Below are 14,010 nucleotides of genomic sequence, written 5' to 3' on the forward strand. Positions count from 1 at the left end.
CCAGCTTCGAGATATTAAATCCCGAACCTTGCGGAAAAATCATTGGCGTTCCAGTTATTTTCTTAACAAAAGATCGCTTTATGCATTGAAGCACAAAGGAGCCGTTTGTGCTGGCATCGCTTTCACGTTTTCCCGGCACTACAAAAGGGTCCCAGAAAACATTCTTCCAGGTAGGTTTGAAACGATCCGCATTTTAATGAAATCATAGTTTACGATGGTTACGAGAAATTGGGACGCCTAACATATGCGACAAAACGGCAAACGCACGCGCCTCTCGTGGATAGAGTTATATGACAACAAATGGGCTTCGCCTTTCCTTGCGTCTTCATGCTAGCGCAAGAAAGAAAATATTATTTCGAAAAGCAGCAACCGCAAAGGGACAAAAAAAAAAACATATCCATCAAAAGGTTTAGCTACCGTCAGTCGCATATGTTTCGCCAGTTTGAATAAAGTACCCACAACTCTGCTTGTTAAAAAATACATTTTATACAAGCTTTTCCGCAAAAGCAAATGCACACGCTGCATTTCCGGCAACGAAGCGAAGACGACGAAGATCGCGCGCGACCTGCGAGGCGCTGGCAGCGAGAGTAACAACAACAACAGCGAGAGTATATGACGTGGCTCGTTCTGAATCGTCCAGACCTTCCAGTCCGCCATAAAACGCATCGTCAGCAGCAGTGTCAACCACGACGGAGCGGGCTGCAGGGAGACAACTGACGAGCTGCCACATTCCTTCCCTGAAGAGACTGTTCTCGACCAGAAGGCTACTGGACAACGTGGACCGCAGCATGCCGAGGCGGGCGGCGCTACAGCTCGGAGACGCAGCGGGACGCCAACTTTGGCTGGCGGAGGATGGCTGGACGCGACGCGGCGACCTGACTTTGTGCAAGGCGACCATCACGCAGCTGAACATCCAGCGCAGCAACGGTCTACGCGGCATCTGGCACAACACAGCGGACCACGCCGTCTGCACTACCGACATCCCGCTGCTGCTCGGTGAGGTGCCCGCTACGAAACGCACGCTCAAGGCGATCCTGCTGACGAACCCTACGCTGGGCGCAGCTTGGCAACACTCCGCTCCAAGCCAGTGTGCAACAGCGAGCAGTCCTGAACTGCGGTTACTTCCCGAACCGAAGGACTGACCCGACCAGGGTGGTCCTTGACTACAACGTGTTTTGCCCATCAGTGTCTGTGGGTGATTTTCCGCCGTCAGCGCAACGCACACTTATTAGCGTTGCCGTGTTCAACCAAAATAATAATTAGTGTATACGTTTTTTTTTTATATATTTCCGTTCCAAAGCCCGCATTTTTACGCCCGGGCAACTATGACCTCACAATAAAAACTTATTTGAATGCGTAAAATGTCCCACTCAAATGTATTCGTCTACGTGCATGAACTGCCTCTTTCCCTCTATTTATGCGATAATAAATGGCTGCAGGCTGCGTTGTATTTTTGAATGTATACCTGGGGCTCTTTAATGTGCACCCAATGAATGGTCCACGGTCGTTCATGCATCTCGCCCACATCGAAATGCGGCCACCGCGGACGGGATTGCATCGCGCGAACTAAGCAACCAGGACGCGTGCTTCAACTAGGGCCAGACGCAAAATTAAATAGTTATTGCTCGTTCGCCGTCTTGGTAACACTCCTAGCTAGCAGTAACCAACTAATTTCCGACATGCGGGAGGGGGGGGGGGGGGGCGCCAGCTTTCATCTTAATTTGCACCCTCCCCCACTCTCTCTCTCTCTCTCTCTCTCTATATATATATATATATATATATATATATATATATATATATTACTTTTGTGCTTGAATTCCGAACACGACGCCTGGTTAAGAAAGTAACTGGAACGCCAATCCATATATAGTTGGCGAATAATATCCCGAAACTGGTGTCCTCCCGAGAATTCGTTCCAAGTGGACCGGGTCGCCTTGCGAACTCCACGGCTAGAATTGGTACATTTCAATATGGGCCATTAGGTAATTAGTTAAAAATTTATAGAGTGCATTTTTGTTAAGTAGTCAATCATGCATTTCAATTTTTTGTGCCACTAATCTCCACCTCTTCGAGTAGATCAGCTCATGAACTAGTATTGTGCTGTCTGCCACAGGCAACCTTTAAAACTTGTTCAAAGAGTTCGCTGAAACGCGCACACACACGCGTAATATATATATATATATATATATATATATATATATATATATATATATATATATATATATATATGTGTGTGTGTGTGTGTGGTGTGTGTGTGTGTGTGTGTGTGCGTGCGTGCGTGCGTGCGTGCGCGCGCGTGTGTGTGTGTGCGTGCGTGTGTGTGCGTGCGTGTGTGTGTGTGTGTGTGTGTGTGTGTGTGTGTGTGTGTGTGTGTGTGTGTGTGTGTGTGTGTGTGTGTGTGTGTGTGTGTGTGTGTGTGTGTGTGTGTGTGTGTGTGTGTGTGTGTGTGTGTGTGTGTGTGTGTGTAAATATATAACAGATGATGACACCTGTTACATCTGACACCCGTCCACATTCAGATGGTAAGCTTACAGCACGATTCAAAAGGACGCAAATAACCTAGTTTCCCTTGCACGAGAAGGCACTTAGTCTATATTATCGCCAATTTTTTCTCATTCTTGACATTCGTGATCGGAGAACGAAATACTGTGGAAGGCGCTTGGCTGCATGTTGTTAACACGGTGATATCAACCACCGGAGGTGTATATAGGTCAAATGCTATGTATGCTTCCGCCCGTCGTCTACCTGAAACGCGCCGTGAAGTAATGATTCACGGCGCTATTACGAAACAAAACTTGGCCTCAGCTGTTTTGTTGGGTTGGCCAGTGTGCATCCGACAGCGTCCTCTTTCGAAGGAGAGTGTATGTGTATTGGGGAGAGGGGGGTCGAATGTTTACTTTGCCCCCTTTTCTGACAGCGAGTGCAGGAAAGAGGTGGGGTCAGGATGCCCCCTCCCCTGCCCCATGTGTTTATTTTGAACAATTAAATTACTTTATTATGATTTTATGGGTCCTCCCCTCACAAATTATGGTGCCAGCGAAAATCTCAATCTCAGACAACCGTCGCTGGTACAACTGGCATTGGGGGCGAGGATTTACGGAGTCGCCATCTGTCGGAAGCGCCTCGCTTGCGTAGTGCGAGGGATAACGCCGCGTGCTACTAATAGGTCTAGCCCCTGTCGGCGCTCAATAAAAAACACCACACGGAAGCCCCCTCCTGGCCATTTCTGTACGTACTCTCAAAACGAGGGAAATTTCTTACTGTCAAAATAATAATCTTGTGCAAACAGTAAGCGCAAAATAATTTACAGGCGCTATCTCATTAAAGAATACGTACAATGAACGCCCATTGCGCGTGGTCGCAGTGATGGAGTGCCCCGAGCCAGCTTCTTGCATGAAAGGTAGGCAATCGCCGAGAGCAGACTATGTGAAATATGTTCTGATAGTGTGCTGTCTGTATAACCAAATGGAGCATAACATAATGAAGCCTCAATGCAGTGATCGTACGGTTTCGCTGCGACCGACTGCGCGTCTGCAAGCATGTCCGCGCACAATGTTTCGCTTTCGCTGCGAGCGCATTTTCGCACCATGCCGCAGCATATGAACATTTCACAAACACAAGCAACCATTGTTGCGTGGACGGTTCCAGAGCTGTTCAAAAATATTTTCGTGTAACTATAGGGACTTCGACGCTATACGGCATCTCGTGATGAGCCATCGCGACGATTCAAGATTTTTTTTTCTTCTAAGTTCTTGGACGTTTCACTATCGTTTTTTCTCAAGTTGCGTCGCACTGTATGTTTATCGGTCTTCTCAACGAGGAATTTCCCGCTGCTTCTTTTTGTTAATCGAGTACATTCATTGTTTGGTGCTATAGCACAAAAAGCACATTAAAAAAAAGGCATGTCATATGGTCTTTTTGTGTTATAACACAAAAGACCATATGACATGCCTTTTTTTTAATGTGCTTTTTACCGTTCCATTCTGGTGCACGTGCCACAATCTAGCATCAATAAGTTCATAAACCAAATCTTCATGATATTAGAGAGTTTTAGATTAGGGGGACGCAAGCGTAGGGGCACGCTAGCACTTGGGGCAGCGGTACTGCGCACGCGCAGTACCGCTGCCCCAAGCGCTAGCGTGCCCCTACGCTTGCGTCCCCCTAATCTAAAACTCTCTATTAACCGGGCAATGCGCGCGGGCGAGCTTCTCAGTGCGCGCTTTCTGCTACTCACCGAACATTAGGGAGATTTAGTATAGCGGAAAACAGCAAACGCAAGGATTCAGCGTTAGCGTTGCGTGCTGCAAACTGCGCATGCGCAGAACGTAAGCGTAGCCAGAACTCTTACGTACGTACGCTATTTCCGGAATATAGCGTTCAACGCTAACGCACGCAAGGGTTTCTATTCCGTACGTAGGGCAAGACACTGGCGCCTGTTGAAGCGAGAGCCGTCCACTTAGGATCTATCGAGTCGTCGGCCTGCACTGTTCGGCTCATTCGTTCCCCACTAATGCTCGTGTTTGCTTCAGATTTGTGTGATGATGCTTCGACAACGGCGTACAGGTGACAAATGGGCGTTGTTTTCGATATACGTTATCGATTAGCGGCGGAGTAGGCTTAAAGATAGGGTTTGCTCATGTTTGCTGTATCCGCCTCGAGATGGCGCCCAAGTGTATTTGCGTTAGTTACCGTTTTGCTCCGTTCCGCTTTTCTAAAACACTACTTTGTACCGCACAGTGCAGCCTTTCTTTGCGTTAGCATTGCATCGCACGCTAACGCTAACGTAAGCGTTTTCCGCTATACTAAAACTCCCTATTGCACCCCAATACCGTAGCAGAAATATTCCTCACGGAAGTGCTTGCTAAACACCCGAGTTGTAGCCGATGGCTGCGTGCCGGTTCTAAGTTTCCCTATCCACGCTACACGTAGCTTCTTGGCCTCCGGGTACGTGTGAAGGCTGACACCGGGCTCTGTTGCGTACGCGTACGGCACTGCGGCACCGAGCAATAGCCTACCACGTCGGACGCCTTTAAAGGCAGACACTGTCTATTATAGTGCTTTCAAGTGTTGTCGAGCAGATACCCGAAGCGGGAAAACATCACCACTTAATCAGAACTGTGGCGAAGGTGGGACTAAACTTTATTTTCAGCTCCCTTCGGCTATTCCGGAGCAGACGACGCCGCCGCTGTGTCCACGTGATCTCTCATACCACGTCACGCCGACGGTGGCGCCAGCTTTTCCAGTGGTGGAGCTCGCCACAGAGTTAATATAACCACGGCCGGACTCGACTCTCCTCCGCGCGGAGGGCGGAGTCGAGTCCGGCCGTGATATAACTGACTCAAGAGGCAAGGCTGGGCCGAAAAAGGAGAGACCGCTAGGGCGCCGCCATCTTGTCGGCGCCTTCTTGTAACGCGTCAATGTGGCCAGCGCAATTATTTTTGAGCGATGAAAACAACCATAGGTGGCCTTATGTTGTGTCATAAAAAACTAATACCTGATGGCTTTATGAAGGTGATGTGTGGATAATAAGCTTACAGAAAGCGCTTGCTAACGTAATTGATGCAATTCGCGATGTACTCATTCATTCAATAACGCGAGTTTCGGTTTCGGATATTTTTTATTTGTGTTTTCGGATGCGTGGTAGTTTCGTTATGGGTTTTCTGTGGTTTCGGTTGGTATAGTTTAGCTCTGACATGTGGTCGTGCGACGACATCAGTTGACGCGATGGCACCTTCGTGCCTCTTGTGCAAGACTAAAGCTCCAAATGGCTCTGGCATTTCCCTTCACACGTAAGTAAACGTTCTTTCGTAAGTAAACGTAAGTAAACGTCTTGTTCAGAACATCACGCGAGTAGACAGCTTTCGTGATTCATCGCAATCGTTCGAGAAGCATCACAGTACAGCATTTTTTTTTTTTTTTTACGTATTGCTCGTCAAGTGCCACTTGCGACAGCAAACAGGGAAGCCTTAACAGCTATACGGTATTTTCGCTAGTGCGTGACCGTTGAAAACCACATACCGCCGGAAATTTTAATAGGGTCATCCTTGGGTTGCGTAAATGCCAGCTGCACGGCCAACACCTCCCACACCCACGCGCACACGGCTGCACACAGACTACAAGTTATAGGTTGCCAGATTAAAACTGGTTACTAGCGCCAAGTCTAGCAAGCGTTTCAGGAGCTCGCAACATCAGCGTATCATAATAACGGCGCTCTTGCGGTGGCCGATTTCAGTGCATGTGCCCTATGGGCAGCTTTTCCTCTAGAGTCAGTATATTAACTCTATGGAGCTCGCCCCCTATACCAGGTGTTTCAACGCTAAGGCAACTTCCGGCGCGGGTTCGGAAACAGCTTGTTTCGGAATCGTGCTGACACACCGGGAGTCACCGCTGGTCCCGTGTCGCACAAAGAAAAAAATCCACGCAGAAACTCCTCTGTCCAAGTATGCGTAAGCATTGTGCCAATTGATCATCTCCACGCAGCCCGGTATCATTATCAGAGGCGTACCAACTATTTCTCGAGTGGGGGGGGGGGGGGGGGGGGCAAACCGCAGATCTCACTCTCTCTCTCTTTCTCCATATATATATATATATATATAAGTACTATTATAATAAGTGGAAAAACCTGGAAATGCACCTGTCCGGTATTTTTATTTGTAACATAGACCTATTTCTCAAACACATGGTGAACCATCGAGGCCCGAATAATTTGAATTTTCATTCATTCTTGTCGCTATAAAATCTATACGTGATGCAGGGACAAATGGCATTGAGTGCCCAGAGGTACCTGATCCAACCCAGTAGCAGCAGTGCAGCTCACAAAAAAAAAAGACCATTTGTTGCAGTCAATTTTACTAATTAAACAAAGAATTTGACTTGGTGTTTAAGTCTACAGCATAAATGTATCGCTAGTTAAGGTAATCGTACTGTCGAGGTTAAAGAGATCGAAATACAATCAACAGAAATTACTCTCAATACTAAAAAGAAAAAGACGGCAGAGGTGTGCGAACTTGGTGAATTACCACCCGATTTTTAGTGAAGCTTTTTTTTTTTTTTTTCGAACAGTTGCACTAAATGTTTCAGTTTCCTGTAATTACATCGTATACGTTGAAAAGTTACCCGTATATTAGTGTTCCGTTTTAAACCTTGTCCCCGTGTAATGCTTTGAAACACTTCTTGCTGGAAATTTTAAAAAAAATGTCGCAGTTTCACCCGAAAGGCGAAGCATCAATTGCGATAACAAATTAGGAGAGAGCTATACGGAGCAAGGATAGTAGTTTTATCAGCTGTATAAACTTAGGACATGCAGCAGCGCCGGCAACGCGCAGAACTGTTGTCGACGCCGTCTGCGTTTTGCCCGCGTTCGCACCGAGCGCGCGCGGCGTTGGTGACTGTTGCCGGTGCCTCTGGGGGTGGTGGTGGTGAAAACTTTTATTGAACAAAGAGAGAGGGTGAAGCCCGTGAGCTCCATGAAACTAGGTGTCATCCTTAGTCCGGGACGTCATTGGTCGAAGCCGCCACTCGAGCCCGTTGGACCAGAGCTCGTTGTTTCTCTAGTCCGGAGCTGTTGAGCACGGTCGCCTCCCAGTCCTCTCGAGTTGGGTGGGGAATAGGGGATAGATTGGGATTCTGTTGGCAGGCCCAGACCATGTGATACAGATCTGCCAAATTACCACAGTGCTGGCATTGCCCATTGATTTTGGGATCGAAATGCTTTACTATAGCTGGGCAGAGCAACGTATTAGTTTGGAGGCGCCGTAGGACGCGTTCTTCAGTTTTGGATAGGCCTTTTGCCGGAGGGGGGTACACCCGGCGCTGCTCGCAGAAGTAATGTCGAATTGCACTGAACCGTAGTAGGGGAGTAGGACATTCAGGCTGTTTAGGGCAACAGGGAGGTTCCCGGGGAATAAGTGCGCGGGCTGCTGCGTCTGCAGCTTCATTACCTCGAACGGCCCTGATGGCCTGGAGTCCAGATTATTCGTTTTGGTGCGGGATCCCGATCCCTGATGCAGAGTCTCAGAATTTTGTTGGCTAGTGGAGAGATTTCCCCTGCCAAGTAGTTTTCACAAGCCCTTCGAGAGTCTGTGAGTATGCATTTGGATTGAGGGTGTGCAGCCGCCAAGGCGACAGCGACTTCCTCTGCTTAGTTTATATTCGCGGCTCTAAATGAGAGTCCGTCCACCTGAGTTCCCTGATGTACAACCGCCGCCGTGTAATATCCCCTGGGCGAAGGTCCGGCTACATCCACATAGTAAACACCAGTACGGGAGCCAAGCTGTCTTTCTTGCGCTTTGGCACGCGCCTGTCTTCGTCCTTCATGTGTTTCTTTCGTCATATTACAAGGGAGTGGGGGCACCCAGAGTTTGGTGCGCCACAGCTCTGGGATGCGCTCCGTGTGTTCAGGTTCGCAGTTGTGTTGAATGCACAGGCGGTCCAGCAGGCGACGCCCCGGGGCGGTCTGCATAAGCCGCGTGTATTGATTTGTGAGGTGCGCCTCCCTGAGCTCCTGAATAGAGTTAAGAACCCCCAAGGCAGATAGTTTCTGATTAGAAGTGCTGATGGGCAGGTCTAAGGCGCGTTTGGTTACTTTCCTGAGGATTACACCAGCCCTGTTCTCGTCGTGTTTAGTCATTCTTAAATACGGAGTTGAGTAAAGAATCCTGCTGGTTACGAAGGCGTGGGCGAGCCGAAGCGCGTCCCTACCTCGTAACCCCCCGCGTTTGTTTGAGACTCGGCGGATCATACGTCCTACCTGTTCCCCTACTTTGCTTAACTTGTCCAACGTAGTTCCGTTTTTTGTTCTGTTATTTATGAGAAGGCCTAAGATTCGGATCTCAGAGACCACCCGAATGGAACCCCTGATAGAGTCAAGTCCAGGGTCGTTCTGTCTTTTACGTTTGCTCGGATATGTAGGAGTTCGGATTTAGCCGTAGCGCACTGCAATCCGCATTGAGTCGCGTAGGCGTCCACGATGGAGGCGGCCTGCTGGAGACGGTCTACCATTTCGCCTATACTGCCCTGATTTACCCAAATTGTGACATCATCGGCGTATAGTGCGTGATGTACCCCCTCTACCTGTGCCAAAACCTGCGGGAGATTCATCATAGCTATATTAAATAGTAACGGGGAGATGACCGCCCCTTGCGGGGTCCCTCGCGTACCCATTTTAAAGGGTCCATGTTCATCATCATCTATGCGGAGAATCGCCAGCCTATCTGAGAGGAAGTCTCTGATATATGCAAAGGTTTTCCTACCGCAATGAGTGTGGCTTAAGTTGGTCAGAATGATCTCATGTTTAACATTATCGAACGCACCTTTAAGGTCGAGAGCAAGAATTGCCCTGTCATTGTGTGTCGAATAGGTGGGTTGGATGATGTCTCGATTTAGTTGAAGGAGGACGTCTTGTGCAGACATATGTGGCCTAAAACCAAACATGGTATCCGCGAAGTATCCCTTACTTTCGAGGTACGGAGAGAGGCGGTCTCTAACCATGGCTTCCATGAGTTTGCCTACGCACGAAGTAAGTGATATGGGCCTGAGGTTGTCTGTACTAATTTGCTTGCCGGGTTTGGGATCTGGGGGCGGCTCGGAGGTTTTCGACGAGATCAGAATGGGGCACCGTCGAGCTGCGTTGGAAATCTTACCCACCTTCTCGCCTCGCAACATCTTTATATAAATACGCATTTGGTGCCGCAGCTAAACGTCGCCTCCCCTCCCTCCCGTCCCCCACGGCCTTTCGCGCGACGGAAAAAAGTCGCGTTTTCTCTCTATATATGGTGATTGTAAAGGAGGAAAGAGGTGCTTAATTCTGCAGCCCTTGTTGTGTCTGGCGGTCCTTCGGGACACAGGAGGCCGGCGCCGACTCAGGACGCTTCAACCTGGCGCCCCTTTCTCGCGGCCGAGAATTGTCACCTGTGACTGAGGGATTAGCAGTTGGTCCTCCGGGCTACCTCATGCGTGGCTAAACGGCAGCGTCGCCCCTTGGTGCGGTACCGTGAATTACGGCGACGCCAGCTCCACACTTTCGAGACAGACGAGGGTATTGTTAATTTCCTCGCCGGTTTTGAACGAGTGGTGTGAGAAAGAGGGTGTCAGCCGGGACTGGTGGGCCGAGCGATTAGGAGCACTTCTCCCGTTTGGTGTCGGTGCGTGTTTCATGCATTGCTTGTCAGAGGAGAAAGCGCGCGACTACGACAGGGCTAGAGGGCTTTGTTCAGACGCTTTGGTGTAGCATGGCAGGCCGACTTCGAAGGCCCAAAAGACAATGAAAAAGGCGAGCCTGTTGAAGAAAACAGTAGCACTGAGATGACTAGGGTTAGAAAGCTCTGGAAAAGGTGTGATGCAAGTGGCACACACACAAAGCGAAGAGAGCGGCGGTTTTTCCCGCACCAGAAACGGAAGGCCCTTTAGGCCAAGTGTGTACGGCGGCGGCAATTTCGGCCAGCCTGCCAGACAAGGTCACGCATTGCTTCTCGAATAGGTCGGAGCAAATGCTGAGGCAACCGGGAAAATCCACCACCAGCAAGGGAGCTTTCAGGGCAAAAGCACGTGAGGAGACTCAGAGACTGATAGGCTTATTCCCTATTGAGCAGCGGTCACAGGACCATGGAACGATTCCAGAGGCAGCTGTAAGCAGTGATGAGTTAGACGGGTTAGTAGCCGGAAGCGAGGTGAATGCGGTCACCGAAGAGAGCGGGGGTTTTCCGCCCTAGAACCAGGGGCCGACTTCGAAGGCCAAGATGGCAGTGACAGAGATTGTTCAGACAGCGCTGAGAGGGCTGCGGTGCCCGTCGTTAACGGACACAGTGACAAGCGCGAAGAAACAGCTGTTTCGCCATTTAGCGAGGCTGTTTCTGGAAACAGAGCGACTTCGAAGGCCAGCAAGGAGTTTTGCATGCTGTCGACGGCAGTGATATAGAGCTAGGCCAGCTGAAGGTAGACTCATGACAAGCCAGCTTGCTCAATGGTCAAATCTGGTAATGTTCTATTACAAAGGCAGACGCACTGTGAAACCCGAGGAGGGCAACGAAATTTCAAGTGCGTGTGCTGATGCCGCAGGACCAACGAAGCATGCCAAACATAAAAGGCGTAAGCGCAGGATGCGAAAGGTGGAGGCGGTCAGGGCGTCTCGAGTCAAACGTGCGAAGCGCCAAGGCGACATTGGTAAACGCGCTAAGATCATGATCCAGCCAGATAATGTGAAAAAGCGCAGGAGGGTAACTCCAAAGCTTAGGCGTTTGCTGAGGTCAAGGATCGGCGTGACGCACGTCGCGAAAAGGCGAGTCTCGCGAAGATTCAGGCGTAGTGACTGTCGCCTGACCGCAACGCGTAAAGTGCACTGTAGACAGAGGGATTGTAACTGTCGCCTAACCGCCTCGCGTACAGCGCATTGTAAGCAGAGGGACAAAGGGAAGCGTCCTTTAGGCTGTTACAATGGCCGAGCACTGCGGGGGAAAAGAAAAGGGTCTGCCTAGCAGATAATGGGACAGTGCGCGCACGGGTCTGTCAATGCCTCCCCCTCCCAGTACTTGGAAGCGGCTGTTCGAAAGTCGCAGCTACAAGGTGTGTCAGGCAAATTAGGGGGTTTTGCCTTATTCGCGACGACACCTTGCGAAATCCCCGGAACGCGCGACCCCCTCGAGTGCGTTTGAAAGTAAGGGGTGCGTTTGGGGCCCGAGAATAAGTAAACAAGGAAGACGGGTCGCAATTTTTTTTTCTTTTGTATTCTGTCTGCCTGAGATTAGTTGAGTTTTGAAAGTTTGAAGCGCGTAAAGAATGCCGCAGTTTTTGTTGTTAAACTTTCCGGCTCAGGTTAGACTCACGATTTAAAGGGGAGTGTGTACGCGGCGACAGATAAGAATTGAATTGCTAACAGTGTCAGGGTTGCAAATAGTTTAGAAGGTCACGCGCAGGTTGCGCAAGTTGATGACCGGAGCTTTTGCACGAGTTTGTAATAAGTCGTAGATGGTTTGCCATTTGTTATCTAGTATATTGGCATTATGTAATGATTATGTAGCTCTCTTGTGCTAAGTGTTACGGACTATGAATTACTGAAGGCAAGCTCTCCCTTCGCCTTCCTGATCTGTGGAAGCTCTAATTCATAATTACTTAGCTTCATTACATAAACCCAGTTGGTGTCTGTTTGCGAAGAACACATCATCGGAAGTTTTTTGGTACTTGTCCGGAATCAACGAGCACCTTGTGTTTCAGGGTTTTCATTAGATAGGGGGCAGTCAGATTTTTGGAATTGGTAAAGTCTGGCGATGAGAGTGGCTTGCAGTGGCGCTTGCAGCATTGTGTGTGGCTGACAAAGGTCGGCTCTTGGAGCTTGTCATCTTGCATTTCTGCAGCCCAGTCAGAGCCCACCTATGAAGAGGCCTTTGGCGGGAAGATCATCATTCCTGGAAGCAGCGGCCCCATGGGGTTGAGCGAAGCAGGCATCAAAACCGGCCGAGCTGCATGGAACACTCGACCTCCCGATGCATCATCTGGCGGCGGGGGTGCTGTTGTGTCTGGCGGTCCTTCGGGACACAGGAGGCCGGCGCCGACTCAGACGCTCCAACCTGGCGCCCCCTTTCTCGCGGCCGAGAATTGTCACCTGGGACTGAGGGATTAGCAGTTGGTCTCCGGGCTACCTCATGCGTGGCTAAACGGCAGCGTCGCCCCTTGGTGCGGTCCCGTGAATTACCAGCGCCGCCCGAACCACAACGAGGTCCGGCGTCGATTGCGACGCGCCAAACTGGCGCCCTTTCGAGACAGCCACCGCCCTCCCTGATTCCGCGAACTGGCCGCTATGGAGAGGCGAATCTTGAAAGGGGCCAGTGTCTGGCAATCCCGGGGGAACGACATCAACGTCGGTTCCCAAGGTGTCAACCGCTGCCTGTGTTCGGGGGCGACCTAACAAGATTGGAGGCGGAGCTCGGCGGGAAACGACGACACATCACGTGCGGGATATGGCCACCTGATCCAGATGCTGATTGGCTAAAAGAACTACAGTGTATTCCCTCGTCGAGTGAAAGAGGGAAACGAAAGGGATAAAACAGGGGACTTGAGTGTTGTGAGGAGGCTTCACCATGTAGAGACGCTTGAGGTTTGACCATGTAGAGCAGGCTTGACGATGTAGAGCATGCTCGACCATGTAGAACGCTCGAGATGTAAACGCTACCACATGCAAAGATGTTAGCACGTAGATGTTAGCACTGTGATGCTAGGTTCCCTAGCATCACAGTGCTAAGCGCGATGAAGCGCTCACTTGCGCGCGTATCGTGTGGCTGGTCGCCCTTCCCTTGGTCAGACGCGTACGCTCACGTCTACGCTTAGGGAGACGCGATACCCATCCTCCGCGTGGTCGGGCCGAAATAATTTTTGGCCAAGGAATTGCGTACGAACAGCTCAGCTTAGTCCATGCTATTAAAGGGTATCCGGCGTGACATCAGCTTGGCTCACCCTCGGATGCTAACACTATTCTTTTTAGTTGATGCGGACTTAGCACTGACAGGCTTCGTTTTGGCAGTTGCAATATGTGACTACCTCCACAATTAAATTACTTATTATTATGCTTTTATTGGTTATCCTCTCACAAATTATGGTGCCCGTCACTGCTATATGAATGTAGGCCAAAGAAAATAATAATTATGTCACGAATTCCCGCTGTGCTTAAATCTCGATCGGAGACGATTACCGCCACTGATACAACTGGTATATACTGGGTGTTTCGGCGAGCACTTTCAAAATTTTTAAATATTGCCTGTGCAGATGGCGCAATTGAACAAAAATTGAACAGCATACTCGACTAATTACTAAAAATTCACTCATTACGCTTTAACTAATTACCTTATATATTGCAATATATATTACCCATATTACCCAATATTACCCATATTGCAATTACAAATTATATTCTTGGAGTTCGCAAGGCGGATCTACTCGAACGAATTCTCAGGATGACACCAGCTTCGAGATATTAAATTCCCTAACCTTGTGGAGAAATATGCATTCCCTTCCAGTTAATTC

At 49.5% G+C, this 14,010-nt stretch overlaps 2 protein-coding genes across 4 annotated transcripts in view; both read left to right on the forward strand.

Moving 5' to 3' along the window:
- The window catches only part of LOC125945535 (uncharacterized), a 320,959-nt gene that overhangs the window by 278,703 nt on the left and 28,246 nt on the right, over nucleotides 1-14,010 (forward strand). The window lies entirely within an intron of this gene.
- LOC125945533 (uncharacterized) overlaps nucleotides 1-14,010 on the forward strand; it is a 107,182-nt gene that overhangs the window by 91,939 nt on the left and 1,233 nt on the right. The window contains exon 2 of one of the 3 annotated variants that reach the window (XM_049667373.1): nucleotides 1,002-1,436. The exons of 1 other annotated variant lie outside the window; for it this stretch is intronic. In XM_049667373.1, coding sequence (XP_049523330.1) covers nucleotides 1,002-1,142 — 141 coding nt within the window. In that variant the 3' untranslated portion in view covers nucleotides 1,143-1,436. Of the gene's footprint in view, nucleotides 1-617; nucleotides 1,437-14,010 lie in introns of those variants that run through there. One more of the 3 variants, XR_007466974.1, reaches the window with a different exon arrangement.

This window comes from Dermacentor silvarum, chromosome 1, assembly GCF_013339745.2.
Source record: "Dermacentor silvarum isolate Dsil-2018 chromosome 1, BIME_Dsil_1.4, whole genome shotgun sequence".
NCBI lineage: Eukaryota > Metazoa > Arthropoda > Arachnida > Ixodida > Ixodidae > Dermacentor > Dermacentor silvarum.